This window comes from Danio rerio, chromosome 1 (genome assembly GCF_049306965.1).
Source record: "Danio rerio strain Tuebingen ecotype United States chromosome 1, GRCz12tu, whole genome shotgun sequence".
Taxonomy (NCBI): Eukaryota; Metazoa; Chordata; class Actinopteri; order Cypriniformes; family Danionidae; genus Danio; species Danio rerio.
The window spans coordinates 60,023,921-60,043,445 of NC_133176.1; the positions used below are offsets into that span (position 1 = coordinate 60,023,921).

At 38.7% G+C, this 19,525-nt stretch overlaps 1 protein-coding gene across 3 annotated transcripts; it reads right to left on the reverse strand.

The window, feature by feature from the left end:
* Nucleotides 1-708: 708 nt before the first annotated feature.
* LOC100333957 (protein NLRC3-like) lies at nucleotides 709-19,328 on the reverse strand. Of its 3 annotated transcripts, XM_073906495.1 has the most exons (10): nucleotides 19,212-19,293; nucleotides 16,505-16,646; nucleotides 13,722-13,838; nucleotides 13,210-13,326; nucleotides 12,516-12,629; nucleotides 10,540-12,351; nucleotides 8,410-8,583; nucleotides 2,873-3,046; nucleotides 1,646-1,692; nucleotides 709-1,465 (listed from the first exon to the last, which is right to left on the reverse strand). In XM_073906495.1, exons 2-10 carry the CDS (start codon nucleotides 16,597-16,599, stop codon nucleotides 930-932), a joined length of 3,186 nt encoding a protein of 1,061 aa, XP_073762596.1. In that variant the 5' UTR covers nucleotides 16,600-16,646; nucleotides 19,212-19,293; the 3' UTR covers nucleotides 709-929. The 3 variants fall into 3 exon arrangements, with proteins under 3 accessions (XP_073762596.1, XP_073762605.1, XP_073762585.1); XM_073906504.1 differs by lacking the exon at nucleotides 13,722-13,838 and having other exon boundaries at nucleotides 13,210-13,323; nucleotides 19,212-19,328; XM_073906484.1 differs by lacking the exon at nucleotides 19,212-19,293 and having other exon boundaries at nucleotides 16,505-16,817.
* Between the last annotated feature and the right edge of the window lie 197 nt (nucleotides 19,329-19,525).

A 19,525-nucleotide genomic window follows, 5' to 3' on the forward strand; every position in this document is an offset into this window, starting at 1 on the left:
TGGAAAAAAAAGAGTGATAGGAAAACATATTTTAAAGTTTTTTTGTGTTCCCTCGCAAAAATGTTTCTCCACAAACACTTCCTGTTCACTTCATTCATATAAATGTAGGGCAGGGTTTGTTTTGTCCACAAGATGTCGCTATGACACTGTTTTCTGATGTTCTTTTGTGTTGTTTGAGCCTCTTGGCATATCATAGTGCACCATATTTTCCTCAGTTTGTGTTATCAACAATGATAGGTAAGACGTGTTCATGATAGTAGGACCTTTATCTAAAATACATCTTTGTTGTCAATGATCAAAAGTTCTGTTTACTGAGATATTCTGTGTACTAAATTGTTAAAGAGCAAATGCGGTGGTGCTAGAGATTCCCCTATAGCATGTTTTTGCCGAAATTCTCCTGTACTTTACCATTCTATCCCACTATCATCCTATCATTAAGTATCTTCCCATATTTCTGATATATTTTTAGTCTTGAAAGCACGCTGACATCAAAATTAAAATCACTTTCTTCACATTAAAGCTGTGCATCAATCGTCACCTTTCATATGCAACCTCTGATCCAGTGAATGCATGTATAAGCGCTGACTGACAGATGAGCTTCGTACAATATTATCCTAGATCAGCTTCTGTACACGCCATTTACAGAGGAGCAAAAGGGCAGGACACTTTGGGATTCGGGTGCATGTTTAAACAGACAAATACACTGAATAATATGTAAACGTCTTCGTCCTGCATGTTTTATTTAAAACAGCAAATTTTCTCTTAAATAAGCACCTCTGTTATCTAATGAAAATAAAAAAAATACATATAAACAACAAAAAGTCAATATTTAGATGCATGCAAGAACTTCAAGAAAGAAAGATGACATTTTTAAGAATTGTGAAATGTTAGTCCGGTGGTTTGTAAACTGTGTACATGTGATGAGGCTTTTAAATCTGACACAGAGAGACTTCAGAATCGTTGTAAAACCCAAATCCTGCATAGAGGGGTTCAGTGAATGTAGTGTTGAACGTGTATATGTGTGTGAGTGTGTGTGCGTCAGAGATGCTGTAAAAGGACAGACGACCTGACGACACATCTAGATAGACCCCTACTCTATTGGATAAAGAGGAAGAGGGAGGAATAGGTGTGCTGTTAGCCTTCCCATCATGCCACGCAGAGAAAATCGTATCGCAAAAGTACAGATTCCAGGACTTATTATTAAGACCGAAGCGACAGTCAATTCCTCCTTTCCTCTGGATCCCTTTATATGCCACCGCTGCGTGACCCCAGCCTGTCAACTTAGCCTCCCAGTAACAGCGTCCAGTCAGAGTCTCTGCACTCAGAATCTGCTCATAGTTCTCAAATCTGTCTGGATGATCAGGATACGGCTGATGATCTCTCACATGCGTTCCCCTTCTGTTGTCCTCAGACACAATCACGCGAGTGTGTGCTGTGTTTGGATCCAGTGAGAGACTACAGGCATCTGCACACAAGGAGAGAGAATACAGCTATAACTGTACAGGACTATTCGCTGGGCTTTAGATGAGGGAGATATAAATAGCGCTGGAAGTGCTTCCAGGACAGGTTTAAAAACTGCCAAATAACTCATTAAAATAATTAAATATGCAAAGATATGTATATTTGTGTGTGTTTGTAGACATACATTTTCGCATTCCATGTGTGATCCTGAAATGCCCTCCATGATCTACACTGGACAGACAAAAACAACAAAACATTAGAGGAAATTAATGACTTTAATCATTTATAAATAATCATTGATACATACATATATTACACCAACTTATCCAGCATATGTTTTACGCAGCAAATGCCCTCACAGCTGCAACCCATCACTGGGAAGCATCCACACTCTCATACACACTCATTCACACACACGCTGTGGTTAATTTAGCCTTCCCAATTCACCTATAGCGCAGGTCGTTGGACTTGGAGGAAACCCACCAACACAGGGAGAACATGCAAACTCCACACAGAAACGCCAGCTGAGGCTCAAACCAGAGACCTTTTTGCTGTGAGGCGAATGTGCTACCCACTGCGCAACCGTGCAGCCCACTATATATATATTATATATTATATAAAGGGGCGAGGCAGTGGCGCAGTAGGTAGTGCTGTCGCCTCACAGCAAAAAGGTCTCTGGTTTGAGCCTCAGCTGGGTCAGTTGGCGTTTCTGTGTGGAGTTTGCATGTTCTCCCTGTGTTGGTGGGTTTCCTCCAAGTCCAACGACCTGCGCTATAGGTGAATTGGGAAGGCTAAATTGACCACAGCGTGTGTGTGAATGAGTGTGTATGAGAGTGTGGGTGCTTCCCAGTGATGGGTTGCAGCTGTGAGGGCATTCGCTGCGTAAAACATATGCTGGATAAGTTGGTGTAATATATGTATGTATGGAGTTTGCATGTTGTCCCTGCTTTCGCGGGTGCTCCGGTTTCCCCCACAGTCCAAAGACATGCGGTACAGGTGAATTGGGTAGGCTAAACTGTCTGTAGTGTATGTGTGTGTGTGTGTGAGAATGTGTGTGTGGATGTTTCCCAGAGATGGGTTGCAGCTGGAAGGGCATCCGTTGTGTAAAAAACTTGCTGGATAAGTTGGCGGTTCATTCCGCTGTGGCAACCCCGGATTAATAAAGGGACTAAGCCGAAAATGAAATGAATAAATGAATATTATATAAAATGTTTTTGGAGGGTTCTTTTATCTGATCCATTTTTTTTATTTACATATACAGAATATTTATACACAGTGATTACACACACAATACATAAATACAAACTTTTATTTTGAATTAATTGTTCAACAGAATTAGTACTAGTACAGTCTAAGTAAAGCAATCCTGTAAGTCGCAAACAGAGAGAAGTGTTTAAATTCTTCCACATACTTGAGTTTCTGCAGTGCATAGTGTGGATCCTTCAGCTTGTGTTGGAGCAGCTTGACTCCTGAATCTCCAGGGTGATTGTAGCTCAGATCCAGCTCTCTCAGGTGTGAGGGGTTTGAACTCAGAGCTGAAGAGAGAAAACCACAGCCTTCCTCTGTCACCATACAGCCAGACAACCTGCACACAAACACACGCACACACACACACACACACACAAACAAGGAGTCATTTTAAAGCAGGGCTCACCAAACTTGGTCCTGGAGGGTTTTACAGAGTTTAGCTCTGACTTGCCTCAAGGCACCTGTATGGCAGATTCAAGTATACCAAGAGCTTGATTAGCTTGTTCTAGTGTGTTTAATTAGGGTTAAAGCTAAAATCTGCATGACACCGATAGTTTAGAACCTGGATATTACTACATATTAGGCAAGGCAAGGCAAGGCAAGGCAAGTTTATTTATATAGCACATTTCATACACAGTGGCAATTCAAAGTGCTTTACATAAACAGGAATAAAAAAGACAAGTTTAGGAAAATAAAATGCAGACAATAAAAATTATTAAAAACAGATAAAAACAAATTAAAATGAGTTAAAATAGGTTATAAAAGAATGAAAAAGAAAACGAAAAACATAATAGTGCGATCTGTCGGACGCAGCACAGTGCTCATTCAGTAAAGGCACAGCTAAACAGATGTGTTTTCAGTCTTGATTTGAATGTGCCTAATGTTGGAGCACATCTGATCATTTCTGGAAGCTGATTCCAGCAGCAAGGGGCGTAGTGGCTGAAGGCGGATTCACCCTGCTTTGACTGAACTCTTGGAACTTCTAGTTTATATGATCCTAAAGATCTGAGTGATCTGTTAGGTTTGTATTCAGTGAGCATATCTGTAATGTATTGAGGTCCTTGGCCATTTAGTGATTTATAGACCAGTAATAATACTTTAAAATCTATTCTGAATGTAACTGGCAGCCAGTGTAGAGACCTGAGGACAGGTGTGATGTGCTCTGATTTCCTGCTTCTGGTCAGAATTCTGGCTGCAGCATTCTGGATGAGCTGCAAGTGTCTGACTGTCTTTTTGGGAAGGCCAGTGAGGAGTCCATTACAGTAATCCACCCTGCTACTGATAAAAGCATGAACAAGTTTCTCTAAATCTTCACTAGAAACAAAGCATCTGATTCTTGCTATGTTTTTGAGATGATAGTATGCTGATTTACTGACTGCTTTGACATGACTGTTGAAACTCAGATCTGACTCAAGAGTCACACCAAGATTCTTGACCTTATTTTTTGTCGTTTGACCTTTAGAGCCTAGGTACGCATTCACCTTGAGAACGTCATCTCTGTTCCCAAATGCAATGACTTCAGTTTTCTCTTTGTTTAACTGAAGAAAGTTTTGGCACATCCAATTTTTAATTTCATCAATACATTGGCAGAGGGTGTCAATGGGGCTGTAGTCATTAGGCAGTAAGGCTAGGTAGATCTGAGTGTCATCAGCATAGCTGTGGTAGGAGATTTGATTCTTTCTCATTATTTGGCTCAGAGGGAGCATGTAAAGGTTGAACAGGAGAGGTGCCAGAATCGAGCCTTGTGGGACTCCACATGTCATGGGTGTCCACCTCGACCTATGATCACCTATACTGACATAGTAACCTCTCCCTTCAAGGTAAGATCTGAACCATTTGAGGACTGTCCCAGACAGCCCAACCCAGTTTTCCAGCCTATCCAGAAGTATGCTGTGATCGACAGTGTCAAATGCAGCACTGAGATCGAGCAATACCAGCACTGTTATTTTACCTGAATCTGTGTTTAGACGTATATCATTGATTATCTTTATAAGAGCGCTCTCTGTACTGTGATGTGCTCTGAAACCAGATTGGAAATTATCTAAACACCCCTTGAAGTTTAAGAACTTGTTAACCTGGTTGAAAACAACTTTTTCAATGATTTTGCCAATGAAAGGGAGATTTGAGATTGGCCTGTAATTGCTCAATAGGGTGTTATCCAGGTTGCTCTTCTTCAAGAGGGGTTTAACAACTGCAGTTTTAAGTGAGTTTGGAAAAATCCCTGAGAGAAGTGAATCATTTACCACTTTTAGAAGATCCATTTCTAAACAGGTAAACACCGTTTTGAAGAATGATGTGGGGAGCGTGTCAAGACTGCAGGTTGATGTTTTTATAATTTGCACCATCTCTTCTAAGATTTTACCGTTAATTGCCATGAAATCAGACATAATGTCTGACTTCTCAAGTTGTGGTTGAGTTTGTTTGATATTGACACAACTTGGCTGATTGGATGAGCTGATTGCCTTTCTGATATTATTGATCTTATCAGTAAAGAAATTAGCAAATTCATTACATTTGCTTACAGAGAGTAGCTCACTGGGAATCCGACTGGGGGGGTTTGTGAGCCTCTCTACTGTTGCAAAGAGTGTGCGAGCATTATTTACATTGTTGTTTATAAGGTTTGAAAAGAAAGTCTGTCTAGCAGTTTTTAGTTCCACATTAAAAGCCTGAAGACTGTCTTTATAGATATTATAATGGACTACTAGTTTCGTCTTTCTCCACATACGCTCAGCTTTCCTGCATTGTCTTTTCTTCATTTGGACTGCTCTTGAGTTTCTCCAAGGGACTCTCTCTTTGCCAGTTCTCTTCCTAACTTTAACAGGAGCGATGTCATTTATTACATTTTCAATTTTAGAATTAAACAAATCAAGGAGAGAATCAACAGAGTCTGCAGATATACTTGGTGCCAGCGATATGGCCTTCATAAACTGCTCACTAGTGTTCTCATTTATGCATCTCTTTCTGACAGAGACAGATCTGTCTTTAATAGCTGGAGTGATCAATATATCAAAGAAAATACAGAAATGATCAGATAGTGCCACATCCTTAACAACAGTCGATGAAATGTGTAAACCCTTAGTTATAAGTAGATCAAGAGTGTGTCCACGATTGTGTGTGGGTCCTTGAACATGCTGAGTCAGATCAAAAGTGTTAAAAACAGTCATCAGTTCTTTTACAGCATTGATTTCTGGATTATCAATGTGAATATTAAAATCCCCAGCAATACTAAAATAATCATATTCAGATGTTACTATTGATAACAGCTCTGTAAAATCATCAATAAAAGCTGGAGAATATTTTGGAGGTCTGTAGATAATGATTAGTAAGATGCGTGGAGACCCTTTTAGTGCTATACTCAGATATTCAAAAGACAAATAGTCACCAAATGACACTTGTTTACATTCATAGACATCTTTAAACAGGGCAGCGATGCCTCCACCTCTCCTATTAGCTCTGCAAACACTCAAAAAGTCAAAGTTTAAAGGAGCTGCTTCATTCAGAACTGCTGCACTACAACTGTCATCTAGCCAAGTTTCATTTAAAAGCATAAAATCAAGGCAATTTGTGTTGATAAAATCATTGACTAAAAGTGATTTATTATTGAGTGATCTGATGTTTAGAAGTGCTAACTTAACAGTTTTAGTCGTTTTCACTACAGAAGTCTCAGATATACATTTAATAGACACCAGATTTGAATGATTTGCTATACGGTCTGAAAGAGTCTTTGGTTTTCTGTCACGTAATAAGACACATATCTGCGTAGAGAAAGCTACAGACACACTGGGTTCCTGCTTGTTCTGTAAACATCTGATAAAGACACTGTTACCTAAGCAGGCCCCCGAGACACATCAATGGCAGTTTTTAAGTTCACCAGCTAAAGATGAGGTGTTTTTTGGGACCTGGCGCTGTCGCAAAGACCTGAGGCCTTTCCTAGGTGTAGGGCGAGGTGGGCTTAGAGATGGGCGTGTGGCTTGCTGACTTTTGGTTGCTAACTGGGGGCTAGCAGCAATGGAGTGTGAGAGTTTAGTTCCAGCACACACCAGTTCCTCCATCTTTTTTGAAAAATCCAAGAGAGGCGAGCAAGATGACAATGAGAACGTGTCCGGTGACAGAGGCTGTGGGTCTGGGGTTTCTGGCTGCTGAGATATGTTTACCTGGCTGTTTTCCTGGGGATCATCAATGAGTGCTGAGACTTGATGCTGTTCTGATGCATCACAGTCTGCCTGTGTTGAGCTCAGTGTGCAGGGCGCAGACGGCAGTTTGTCCGTTATCGGCGGTTGTTGTGGCTGCGTGGTGTTATCTCTGTCCTTGTAGGATGCGTCAGCCACAAGTCCACTCAGGAGCTGATTTGAAGTCCTGTGGTCATCCGGACATTTGCTAGGTGTGTGTGTGTCATTCAGTTCAGTGGCATACACAGCTGATGGATGATGGAGGGAGAAGAGGATGTTGTCTTTCAGCACTTTTGCACCAAGCTTGTTTGGATGAAGGCCGTCTGATGTAAACAGCTGTCTTTGGTTCCAGAAGAGATTGAAGTTGTCGATGAAATTCAGTCTTTTCATGTTACATGTTTTCTGCAGCCATGCATTTAGACCAAGGAGCCTTGAAAACATATTTGTCCCTCTTGCAGGGAGTGGTCCACTGATGAACGGCTGAATTTTCAATCTTTCAACTGTTTCCAAAAGCTTACAGAAATCTCTCTTGAGCAGTTCTGACTGCTCCTTCCGAATATCATTCTTCCCCACATGGATGATAATCCGTTTTGCAGTCTCATGTTTCCTTAATATGTTCTCAAGTTCTTTATTTATATCAGAAACTGTAGCATGAGGAAAGCAGTATGTCATGGTATCTCTGCTCCTAAAATTTTTGATTATTGAGTCTCCAACAATCAATGTTCTTATCTCTGTTACGATCGGAGCAGAATGCCGCTGTCTAGTCGGCCTTGAGCCTCTGTTCAGAGCAAAGTTATTTGCTGAGTCATGCGATCTCTGTCTAACTGCATTTGGGGAATCTTCACCCATATTACTCAAAACTTCATATCTGTTCTGAAGCTGTATTTGAGTCCGAGCTGTATTTGGGGTAGAGAACGCTAATGCAGCAGCGTATGACCTTCGTGATCTGACCCCACGAGTACCCTTTGGTTTCGCACCTTGTTTATGCCATAGTTCACGCTGATTTTCAACAGTTTCAATCTGTTTTTCTGTTCTCAAAACAGTAGCTGGAGTAGATTTATAGGGCTTACCGGCTGAATGCTGTGAGGCTCCACGATGAACCGGTCCTGTGTAATTCGGCAGTTCTGGTTGGATCGCAAGTAACTTTGTTTCAAGAACTGCAATCTTTTGTAAAAGTTTATGGCAGTTGATGCAGCAGTGAGATTCCAAATCAATATGATCCAGAGCCATTTTCACAGCCGTGTTTTCCTATCTCAGGAATGAAAGCAGCTGGTAGCGGGAGGATTGTTTAGACGATAATTCCTCTAAATAAAAGTAAAGTTGTACTCCAGAAAGTTTGTAGATTCGATGTTGATCTTCAAGCTGTTTCGTTTGAGCACTGTGCTGATAGGCTCAAGTTAAAATTAGATTATAAAATAAAAAAGCAGGAGTGCAAGGAGCGGAGCAGTAGGCAAAGACGTCCGAACAGTAGCAAAGCAGGAAGCAACAGATTATATTAGACATAACACATTAAAACCTCTTAAACTCAGACCTCAGTATCTCCAGCTGGCAATTGGAACTCTTCAATCCATCAGAGAGCAGCTTCACTCCTGAATCCTGCAGGTCATTGTTACTCAGGTCCAGCTCCCTCAGGACGCAGTTTGAGGATTGAAGAACTGACGACACAATTTCACAATCCTGAGTAGAGAGATTGCATCCACCAAGACTGAAAAGGTAAATCAGTTATAATTAGCATGATCCTGCAACCCTTTTTTTCAACATATCAAGATAACATCAAGAAGACATACACTGTATTGCAAAACGTTTTGGCACATCCCTCCAGATGAGCTTTCGTGAACTCAAGGATGGAGCAGTGATAGGAGGCATGTGTGCAATAAGCCCATTATTGTATTTTCTTCAATATAAAATATTCCACTGTCAATTGTTGCGATAAGTTAAATCCACTGGGAACAACAGCAACTTAGGAACAGCAGCTGCATCCAAACCTTACAAGTGCCATGCGGAACATGGGATGCAGTGGTATAAAGCAGGTCGCCACCGACTCGAGAGCAGTGGAGACGAGTTTTTAATAGTAACCAATTACACTCCTCTATCTGCTTATTTGATAGGCAAGTCTGGGTTTGGTGATTGCCTTGAGAATATTCTTGCCTGACTGCATTGTGGCAGTGTAGATTTTGTTAAATGAATAATACGAATGAACTAAGAATGGTGTGGTGTTGTTTTTTAGAATTTGTTTTAGAATTGGCCCCTTAGTTCATTCATTCATTCATTTTCTTGTTGGCTTACTCTCTTTGTTAACCAGGGGTCGCCACAGCGGAATGAGCAGCCAACTTATCCAGCATTTGTTTTACACAGCGGATGCCCTTCCAGCTGCAACCCATCACTGGGAAACATCCATACACACTCATTCACACACATACACTACGGACAATTTAGCTTACCCAATTCACCTGTACAGCATTTCTGGACTGTGGAGGAAACCGAAGCACCCGGAAGAAACCCACGCAAACACGGGGAGAACATGCAAATGCCTACTGACCCAGCTGAGGCTCGAACCAGCGATCTTCTTGCTGCGAGGTGATTGTGCTACCCACTGTGCCTCCGTGATGCCATGGCCCTTAAGTTCAGACCTTTTAATGCTTCAGTAAACCAAGACATTTTGGACAATTTTTTACTCTTAACATTGGGAAAAAGAGTTTGGGAATAGGGAATTCTGTTCACCATGACCCAGCACCAGAGCACAAAGCAAGATCCACAAAGATGCAAATGAGAAGTTTGCTGTGGAGGAACTTGTAATGTAATGTAATGTGTGTATTTATATAGCGCATTTATTGTGATGGCCATACACCCAAAGCGCTACACAATCATGAGGGGGGTCTCTCCACACCACCACCAGTGTGCAGCATCCACTTGGATGATGCGACAGCAGTCACAAGACAACAGCGCCAGTGTGCTCACCACACACCATCTATTGGTGGAGTGGAGAGACAGTGATAGAGACAATTTGGTGGAAGGGGATGATTGGGAGGCCATGATCGAAAGGGCTTCCCGGGGTTACACCCCTGCTCTTTCACGAGAAGTGCCATGGGATTTTTAATGACCACAGAGAGTCAGGACCTCGGTTTTAACGTCTCATCCGAAAGATGGCGCCCACTGACAATGTAGTGTCCCCTTCACTTTTACTGGGGCATTAGGACTCACACAGACCACAGGTTGAGCGCCCCCTGCTGGCCTCACTAACACCACTTCCAACAGCAACCTAGTGTTCCCTAGTGGTCTCCCATCCAGGTACTGACCAGGCTCAGCCCTGCTTAGCTTCAGTGAGTAACCGGTCTTGGGCTGCAGGGTGATATGGCTGTGGCTGTGACTGGCCTGCACACTGCCCTAACCTCAACCTGAATAGACGCTTTTAGGAAGAATTAGAAGTAGGCCTTCCCATCCAACATTAGTGCTTGACTTCACAATTGGGCTTCAGGAAGAATGGATAATAATTCCCACAAACACCTAAACCAGCATTAGTGGGCTGTCATTTCATGTGCATGTAGAGGCAGGTGTACCAAAACTTTTGGCAATATGTCGAATCATTTTAAATCTTATGAACAATTATGAATTCTTTCAGACAGGATAATGTTCTGAAGAAACATTTTATTGTTACACTCACAGAGCTCTTCTGCAGTTGCTGACGGCTGGTATCAGTCTTCTTCTGCCGTCATCGGATGTGTTGTATTTCCAGAACTCCAGCTCATCCAGCGCCTCCTCTGACAGCTGCAGCATGTAGGCGATTGTTGAGCAGTGAGCAGGAGAGAGTTTCCTCTCTGACTGTTTGTCTGATTTCACAAACTCCTGAATCTCTCTGGACAGAGTCTGATCTTTCACTTCCAGCAGACAGAGGAACAGATTGATGGATCTTTCAGTGGAGAGTCCATGTCCATCTCTGATCTTCTCTTTAATGTACTGTGTGCTTCTCCTGATGCTTTCTGAGCTCTTCTCTGTGTGTGTCAGTAGATCCTGGAAGAGTCTCTGATTGGACTCCAGAGAGACGCCCAGAAGAAACCGCAGGAACAGATCCAGATGGCCATTTTCACTCTCAAGAGCTTTATTGATTATATCTCTATGTAGATTTTGTATCACATCACAGAACTGCAGTGTGTCCACATTTTTTATCACGTAATGATAAAACAAATAGAAAGCAGCAAGAAACTCCTGAACGCTCAGATGGATGAAGCTGTAGACTTTCCTCTGCTGAATCACAGATTCCTCCTTAAAGATCTCAGTGCAAATCCCAGAGTACACTGAGGCGTCAGAGACGTCTACGCCGCTCTCAATCAGGTCCTCCTCATAGAACATCACATTGCCCTTCATCAGCTGTCTGAAAGCCACTTCAGCAAGTTTGACAATCACTTCTCTGCTAGACTGCAGGAGTTTCTCTGGATCTCTCTCTTCATACTTCTGATTCCTCATGTTGATCTGAATCAGCAGGAAGTGGATGTACATCTCAGTCAGAGTTTGAGGGATTTCTGCACTCAGATCTTCTTCCAGGAGCTTCTGAAGCACAGTGGATGAGATCCAGCAGAAGACGGGTATGTGGCACATGATGTGGAGGCTTTTTGCTCTTCTGATGTGTGAGATGATTCTGCTGGCTTGATGCTGCTCACTGATTCTCTTCCTGAAATATTCCTCCTTCTGAGGCTCAGTGAATCCCTGAATTTCTGTCAGACGCTTGATGTATTTGGAGGGGATCTGATTGGCTGCTGCTGGTCTGGAGGTGATCCAGATGAGAGCAGAGGGAAGCAGCTCTCCTTTCATCAGCTTTGACATCAACACAGCCACTGATGAAGTCTCAGTCACATCACAAACTTTCTGAGCGTCTGAAAACATCAGTGTGATTCTGCTTTCATCCAGACCATCAAAGATGAACACAACTTTACACTCCTCATAAATCTTGGGCTCCAGATCTTCAAGTTCAGGATGGAAGTCCAGCAGAAGTCTGTGAAGACTGTATTGATGATCTCTGATCAAGTTCAGCTCTCGAAATGGAAGCACAAACATGAAATCTACATCCTGATTGGCTTTTCCCTCGGCCCAGTCCAGAATGAACTTCTGCACAGAGACGGTTTTTCCGATTCCAGCGATGCCTTTAGTAAGAACAGTCTTGATTTGCTCTTTCTCCTCTTTAAAGATGTCATTGCAGTAGATTGGAGTGTGTTGGGAGTGTTTTGTTCTGGCTGTTTTCTCCATCTGTAAAACCTCATGTTCTTCATTCACTCCTTCACTCTCTCCTTCTATGATGTACAGCTGTGTGTAGACACTGTTCAGGAGGGTTTGAGTCTTTTGGAGTTTGACTCCCTCAAATAATCCCTCATATTTGTTCTTCATGCTGATTTTGTGCAGATCTTTGACTCTTTGGAGGACATCGTTCTCTGCTTTCTGCAGATCAACTGTCTGATCGTATTTAGTGCAGGTCAGAAAATTTCTGTCATAAAAATATGACAATTACTACACTGATCTTATTCAAATCAATTATTCAAGATTATAAATGATTTCTGCATAAATTGATAGTAAGAAATATACAATCATCCATCATAAAGACTTTCAAGATGTAATACAGTGCATTGGCATATAAATGTTTATGCTTACGGAGGGTCAGAGGTTACTGGAGTCTCACTCAGTATAGGAGGTTGCCTCATGGATACGTCACTCTTTAGAGACACAATGCTGGGATCGGAAGTGTCTGATTTATGTCTCTTCCTCCTGGTAATGTTGAATAATGACCAAATGTTGACAAACAAACAAACAAACAAACGAAACAAAAAAAAAAATTCAGCAGAAGATACAGTTTATATTTCGAAAGCACCATTGTTTTGCATATATATATATATATATATATATATATATATATATATATATATATATATATATATATATATAAATGTTTCACATATTGTCGTATTGTATATATATATATATATATATATATATATATATATATATATATATATATATATATATATATATATATATATAATTTGATAAGTGTTTCTCATATTGTCCCACAACAACATCACTATAGTATAGAGTAGTGTAGAATGTTTTATAATAATAATAATAATAATAATAATAATAATAATAATAATAATAATAATAATAATAATGATTCAACATATAAATTCTTGACATATTTTCTATTTAAAAAAGTAAAGCATAAGTTACTTTTTCTGGTAATTAGGTAGTTTTATATTAATGTATTCCAGTTGCTAACTTTTAGTAACATGCCCAACATTGTTGAAATGAGATGTAATACAGTGCATTGACATATAAATGTTTTATTTACGGAGGGTCAGAGGTCATTGTAGTGTCACTCAGTACAGGGGGTTGCCTCATGGATACGTCGCTCTTCAGAGACACACCACTGAGTTCAGAAGTACCAGATTTCTGTCTCTTCCTCCTCCTAATGTTGACCAAATGTTGACAAACAAACAAAAAAACAAACAAAAACTCAACAGTAGCTACAGTGTATATCTCGAAAGTACCACTGTTTTGCGTCTTAGTACATTCATTTGGTGGTTCATCACACTGTGGCGACCCCTGATTAATAAAGGGACTAAGCTGAAAAATAAATGAATGAATGTCTGTCATATTGTCCCACAGCATCAATAATATAGTATGGAACAGTGTAGACTGATGTATGTGAGTAATTCAGGTAGTAATAATTAGGTACTTTTATAATATAATTTGATTACTTTTTGTGAAAGCAACCAGTATCTATAATTACTTAAGTAACATGCCTAACATTGTTGATTTGAGATGTAGTACAGTGCATTGACATATGAATGTTATACTCACAGAGGGTCAGAGGTCACTGTAGTGTCACTCAGTACAGGAGGTTGACTCATGGATACGTCGCTCTTCAGAGACACAACGCTGAGTTCAGAAGTGTCTGATTTATGTCTCTTCCTCCCCCTAAAGCAAACAACAAGCAAACAAACAAACAAAAACTGAGCTGTAGCAAAAGTGTTTACAGTATCTTGAAAGCATAATTTTCAAGCAGCTAAATGCATTAACATAGCAGATTCTTTTTATCAATTTGTATTTGAACAAAAAAAGCAATTAGTAATTTTATAGAAAAGCTAACACAAATACACAGGATAGAGAGGACAAGGTCAAGCTTACAAAACCTCACAGGAGGACAGCTAGAACTGTGACAAAGACTTGACTCCCGTACAAGCATATACAAGAAAGCTGAAAACAGACCTTCCTGATCTATAAAAATGCATGGATATGAAGGGGATGAGAATATTTATGTGGCCCGTGGGTATAAAACTTGTTTTTCAAAACAGTCTTAACTCCTGTTCACACCAAGGATCTATTTATTTTTTTGTTATATGCTTTTTTTTGCATTAGCCTCTTGTGACCAGCAGATGTCCACGCTGTGCTGTATTTCTAGCGCATCTGACCGGTGAATCCAGCTTATGTACTCTATATTCAAACAGTGAATTCAGCAATCACAGTCAGTTTAATGGCAAAAAAAGGAGGAAACAAATGAGGAAACATGCATATGCTGAAACTATACTGTAAACCTGAAGTGCTTTTATTTTAATACTTCAATCTGCCAGCTTATCTAGCATAACTTCCATGTGTTTTTATAATTGTTTCCCATAGTTTAATGAATTGTTTTCAAGATTATCTTTAAATAATGTTTTAAAATACAGCTTAACATCAAGCAGAGTTTGTCTGCAGCTTTAAATAGTATTAGCCCTTTATATTTCAGTGATTCTGACTGGCTTTCAGTGTTTTATCATTTATTAGCTGGAAAAATCCTCCTTAAAGCTAACCTAACAATGTCATTACTCTACATCTTTATGGTTATCGCTGTGGTCTGAACAACTGCTGTTGTTATATACTCAGAACAGTATTTACAACGTCTTTACCACTATCTTAATAGTTATCGTGCTAAGTGTGAATGAGCCCTTAAACTTTGACTTTAGAGTACAAGTAATATAAAAGTAGGGATTAATTACAGGTAGAAACTTTTAATAAAGCACTCAAGACCTTAAGATTAAGACCTTAAAAATTTAAATACACGATTATTTTTTATAATGGCAGAAATGGAGTATAAAAACAGAAAATAGACAGCTGGGGGACCTGGGTCCTAGAAATTGCTTGTTTAAAACTGTGGATAATAGCATGAATAATTCCTTATTGTGACAAATACAGCACATTGGATGATGTATCAGTGCATATCGACTTACAACAATCAGTATATTTGCAAGCTACAATTGTTAATAGGTGTTGTTAGATTGAATTGCAAGTGCTTAAATCATCCTGACAAATGCAGAAAGGCTCTCAGAGAAAACACTTCTTGATTTCACTTCTTGTTTTTAAAGCCTGGATAGATCATCCACTAGTCATGTGACAGGTCAAAACATAAATTAATTACTTCTGTGGTGCTATAAAATTCCCTGAAGTCTCCTGAAATGCACTGCAATTCACTTTGTAATCCACACATGCAGGCATAAATTAAATCAACTCAGGCTCATTCTGAAAATATACCCCTATATACATTTCTAGGGAGTGCCAAATACGTACCAGGAGCTATGTTTTTTTTTTTTTTTTTTTTGCAGAGCCCACTGTAAACGCTTTTTCAGATCTCACATTTTTCTTCTGAGAACCATTCGCGCCTGCTACTTTCACGTAAATCCACTAGAAGCCACTGTCGACTGACCGACCCACCCACCTCCTTCTCTAAACCCAACCGATAGTGTTTTCAAAAGCAATCCAGAAAAAAAAAAGCCATCGCCTGATTTGACCACATTTTTAGATTTTACTACATTCTCTATGTAACGTCGGGGAGTAACACCAGCAACTGAGGTAAAATCCAATATGCAGGTTTATTCAGTCAGGCAAGCAGTGGTCAATACGGGTGCAAACAGGTGTGTGAAGACAATCCAGAATCATAGTCAATATAACAAGCAAGAGGTTGGAAGGCAGGTGGCTTAGGGCTTAAGGATAACTAAATAAACAAGGCTAGGTTCAAAACACAGGAAAACAAGAAAAGGAAAATGCGTTGTAATGCTACTTTACAGTAAACAAGCCTCAGCACACTGAAGGGGTGAATGTGTGGCTTAAATAGTGTGTGTTAATCAGTCTCTGAAAGTCCTCAGGTGTGCGAATGTAATCAAGCTAGATGAGTGAGCAGGCGTGAGTGTCTGGGAGAAGTGCATGTATGCATATGTAGTCCAGAAGAAGGCAGATTTGTAGTCCATGGTTATTGTAGGTGCAAACCAGCGATCTTATGGGAAATGATCGCTGGTAATCGTGACAGTCTAGCTGTTATTTACTTGTTTATTTTGATAAGGAACAGCATAATACCACCCCATAGCATTTGTTTTTCAAGACGAAATGCAGCTGTACGTACTTATGGCAACATAATTCGCCATCTTCAGAAATGTATATAGAGCTACGTTTTCAGAATGAGCCTGTGAGCCAATGAGTGAGCCAATGAGTTTTTGTGATGCTATAAAATTTCCTGAAAATCTCCTAAAAATGCAGTGTAATTAACTTTGTAATCCACACATATGTAATTCAGATAAAAACACCCATCAGTAGTAAAATTGCCAGTGTCTTACCTGAAACCAGAGGTCACTGTTAGGTCATTACCGGAAAACAAAGAACTCATTTCAGATGCAGAAACCTCGTCTTCTCTCTCATTATGGCGACTCATTTTAGAGTTCTTCTTTCATTCAGTACACGAGTGCGGTGAGTTAAATGCTGTAGTACAAAGAAACAATATAAAATAAATAAAGAAGTGTCCCTCCTGATGTAAATACAGATTTAAAATGGATTACACTGCAATATAGTGTTCATCGATAAATTGTAAGCCATCAAATTGAAACAGATTCAGGGTCATGACTCTTGTGTTTCCCTATTTTAGTCATGTGTTTCTCTTTGTTCCCCTTCTGTCTTATTAATAGTTTGGATCACATGATTGCACTATACATGTTGATCAATCTGTGGTTTCCCAGTACTGGGATGCGGCTGGAAGGGCATCCGCTGCTTAAAACATATGCTGGAACAGTTTGTGGTTCATTTCACTGTGGCCACCCCAGCTAAATAAGGTACTACGCTGAAGATAAATGAATGAATCAAACTGAGTATTTCATGTAAATAAATGAATAAATAAATAATAATAAAATAATTCATTATTATTTCATTATAGTCTTGTTTTATGTCCAAAACTTCGTAAATCTAAAGATGCTGTTTTGTTTTCAGATATAAGAAGATTTTAGTGAGTTTTTTTCTCAAAACAAGCTAAACTTTTTGCCAGTGAGGAAAGCAAAATAATCTTATTTCAAACCAAAAACAAGATATTTTGGGGTATTTGGGGTATAATTTCGCTTTAAAACATTTTTGTTACTTTTAGTAATATTTGTGTCACTATTCAGCTCTGAATTTAGGTCTACGACTTCAACAAAAGTATATATTTATACACTACACTGTAAAAAATGCAGATAATCTAATCTAGTAATCTAGAAGTGATACAAGTATTGCTTTAACTAAGTCTTTCTGAGATTTAGAAACAGACTTAATTTGCGCAACTAGTCTCAACTAGATATATCTCAACTTGTAAATCAAAACTGATTCATTAAACCATAAAAAAGACAACTCCAGATAACTATTCCTGAACATTCCACATAGAAAGAACATACATAAACATACAGGGGCACCTGCAGGATTTTATTCCAAGGTACGCACAAATCCAGCACCGCCCCGCCCCCTTCCGCCAGTCATGTCAGGAAACACTGATGCTTGCTGTCAAAGGCTGCATTATTCAAGGGCATTCGTTATGACATAACTTGTTTCCTTTTTAATTTTAATATTTTGCTGAAATCTAAATGTAATAAGCACATAAACACCAAGGAAAAATCAGACGCTCAAGACGTAATCTTTAAAATTATGACATATTTAAAAATTTGCATATATATGACAGAAAATTGTGATAAAATACAATTAGCGAAGCATTGATTAAATTCTTACTTTCCACTAAACGAAAATCCTCCACCCGCACAGTTAAGTAGTGGACGGGCTCAAACAAAAATAAAATTTGTAGCCTATATTTTTCTTAGAAAAAATGTCTTTTTAAAAATAATTTCATATATTGTTTGTCTCTTTGTTCAAATATTTCACTTGGTCAGTTGTCTTCTAGATAAAACAGAACCAATAACATTTGAAGTGAAGTGCTTCAAAACCCGCAATATGCTTTAACAATGCCGAAGCACAAACTGAACTGTCAGATAAAATAATAATCTAGGCTAAATTAAATTAAAGTGAAAGGTTCAGTTACAGAGAAGCCTAAATTAAACAGTTTTCCCATGTTGCGCCGGTCAATTACACTTTAATTAATTTAATCAAATTATGTGAAAGACTGTAAACTGTAAAAATTGGCCGTTTTCTTATATTATTTGTACATACAGTATATGCACATATATGGGTACATATATATTCACCTATATGTTAGCAAAATTTTAAAAATGCAGCTGCTAGACCACATTATTTAAAAGAATTGTTTATTTTTATTTACTTAATCAAATAGTACAATAAATAAATATAGTACAAGAAAAAAAAAGAGAATAAACAACAATAAAGGAAAGAAGAAAAAAAGACAATTGTGTTATATATCTTTCTTTCCCACTATCTTCATATTAGAAAGAATTGACCTTGTAAATGTTTCAGGAAAATGTGTAGACATCATAGCTTACCATCTTCTCTCACTTATTTGCCATAGTTAAAATCCATAACATGCCAATTGTAAGTGATACCAAATTTACGTGGCACATACAGTACATACGTTTTTGCACTTTTTTAAGTTAGTTCTTAGTTGTTGCCTTGATACTAAAAAATATGACCTAGTCAAGTCATCATGTATGAAAATTGCCAAAGTGAGATATGAGCTATATCGGAGACATATCATGAACATAAAGGGCTTATATGTGGATATGAAGAAGCAATACAGGAGACCTATTTGGCCTGTATATGCACATACAGTATATGCACCTCAATATTGCCTTTATGTGGCATATATAAACGTAAATGTATATATATATATATATATATATATATATATATATATATATATATATATATATATATATATATATATAAATAATATATAAATTATCATATATGTGGATATATACTGCATATAGATTTCATATATGCACATACATCCTCATATAGTTTCTTTCCATGTGGGATCCTCTACAAGACTTCTGACACTTTGATCGCTTTGAATAAAATGATAAATTTGCATAAATAAGTTGATAAAAAATGTCTTACCACAAAATGTGTGTCATATTTCCAAGTTTTAAAGACTAGAAATGGCGTCTCTTCTTAAGTTCCCCCACTCTCTCTTTAGTTTTTACTTTGCATCTTTTTTTTTTAACTCAACTAAAATAAAACACAAACCTGCTCCCTCTAGTGGCGCAGAGCGTCATCTCAGGTTATGATGAGGTCAGGACTAAACGTAACAGAACTAAACATACATTCAAAATGATTACTTCATGGTCTTTGTTAAAAAACAATCACTTATTGGTTTTATTTTTGTCAAGTTGAAGTAAATAATATAATTAAATTTCATTTAGTGATGTTAT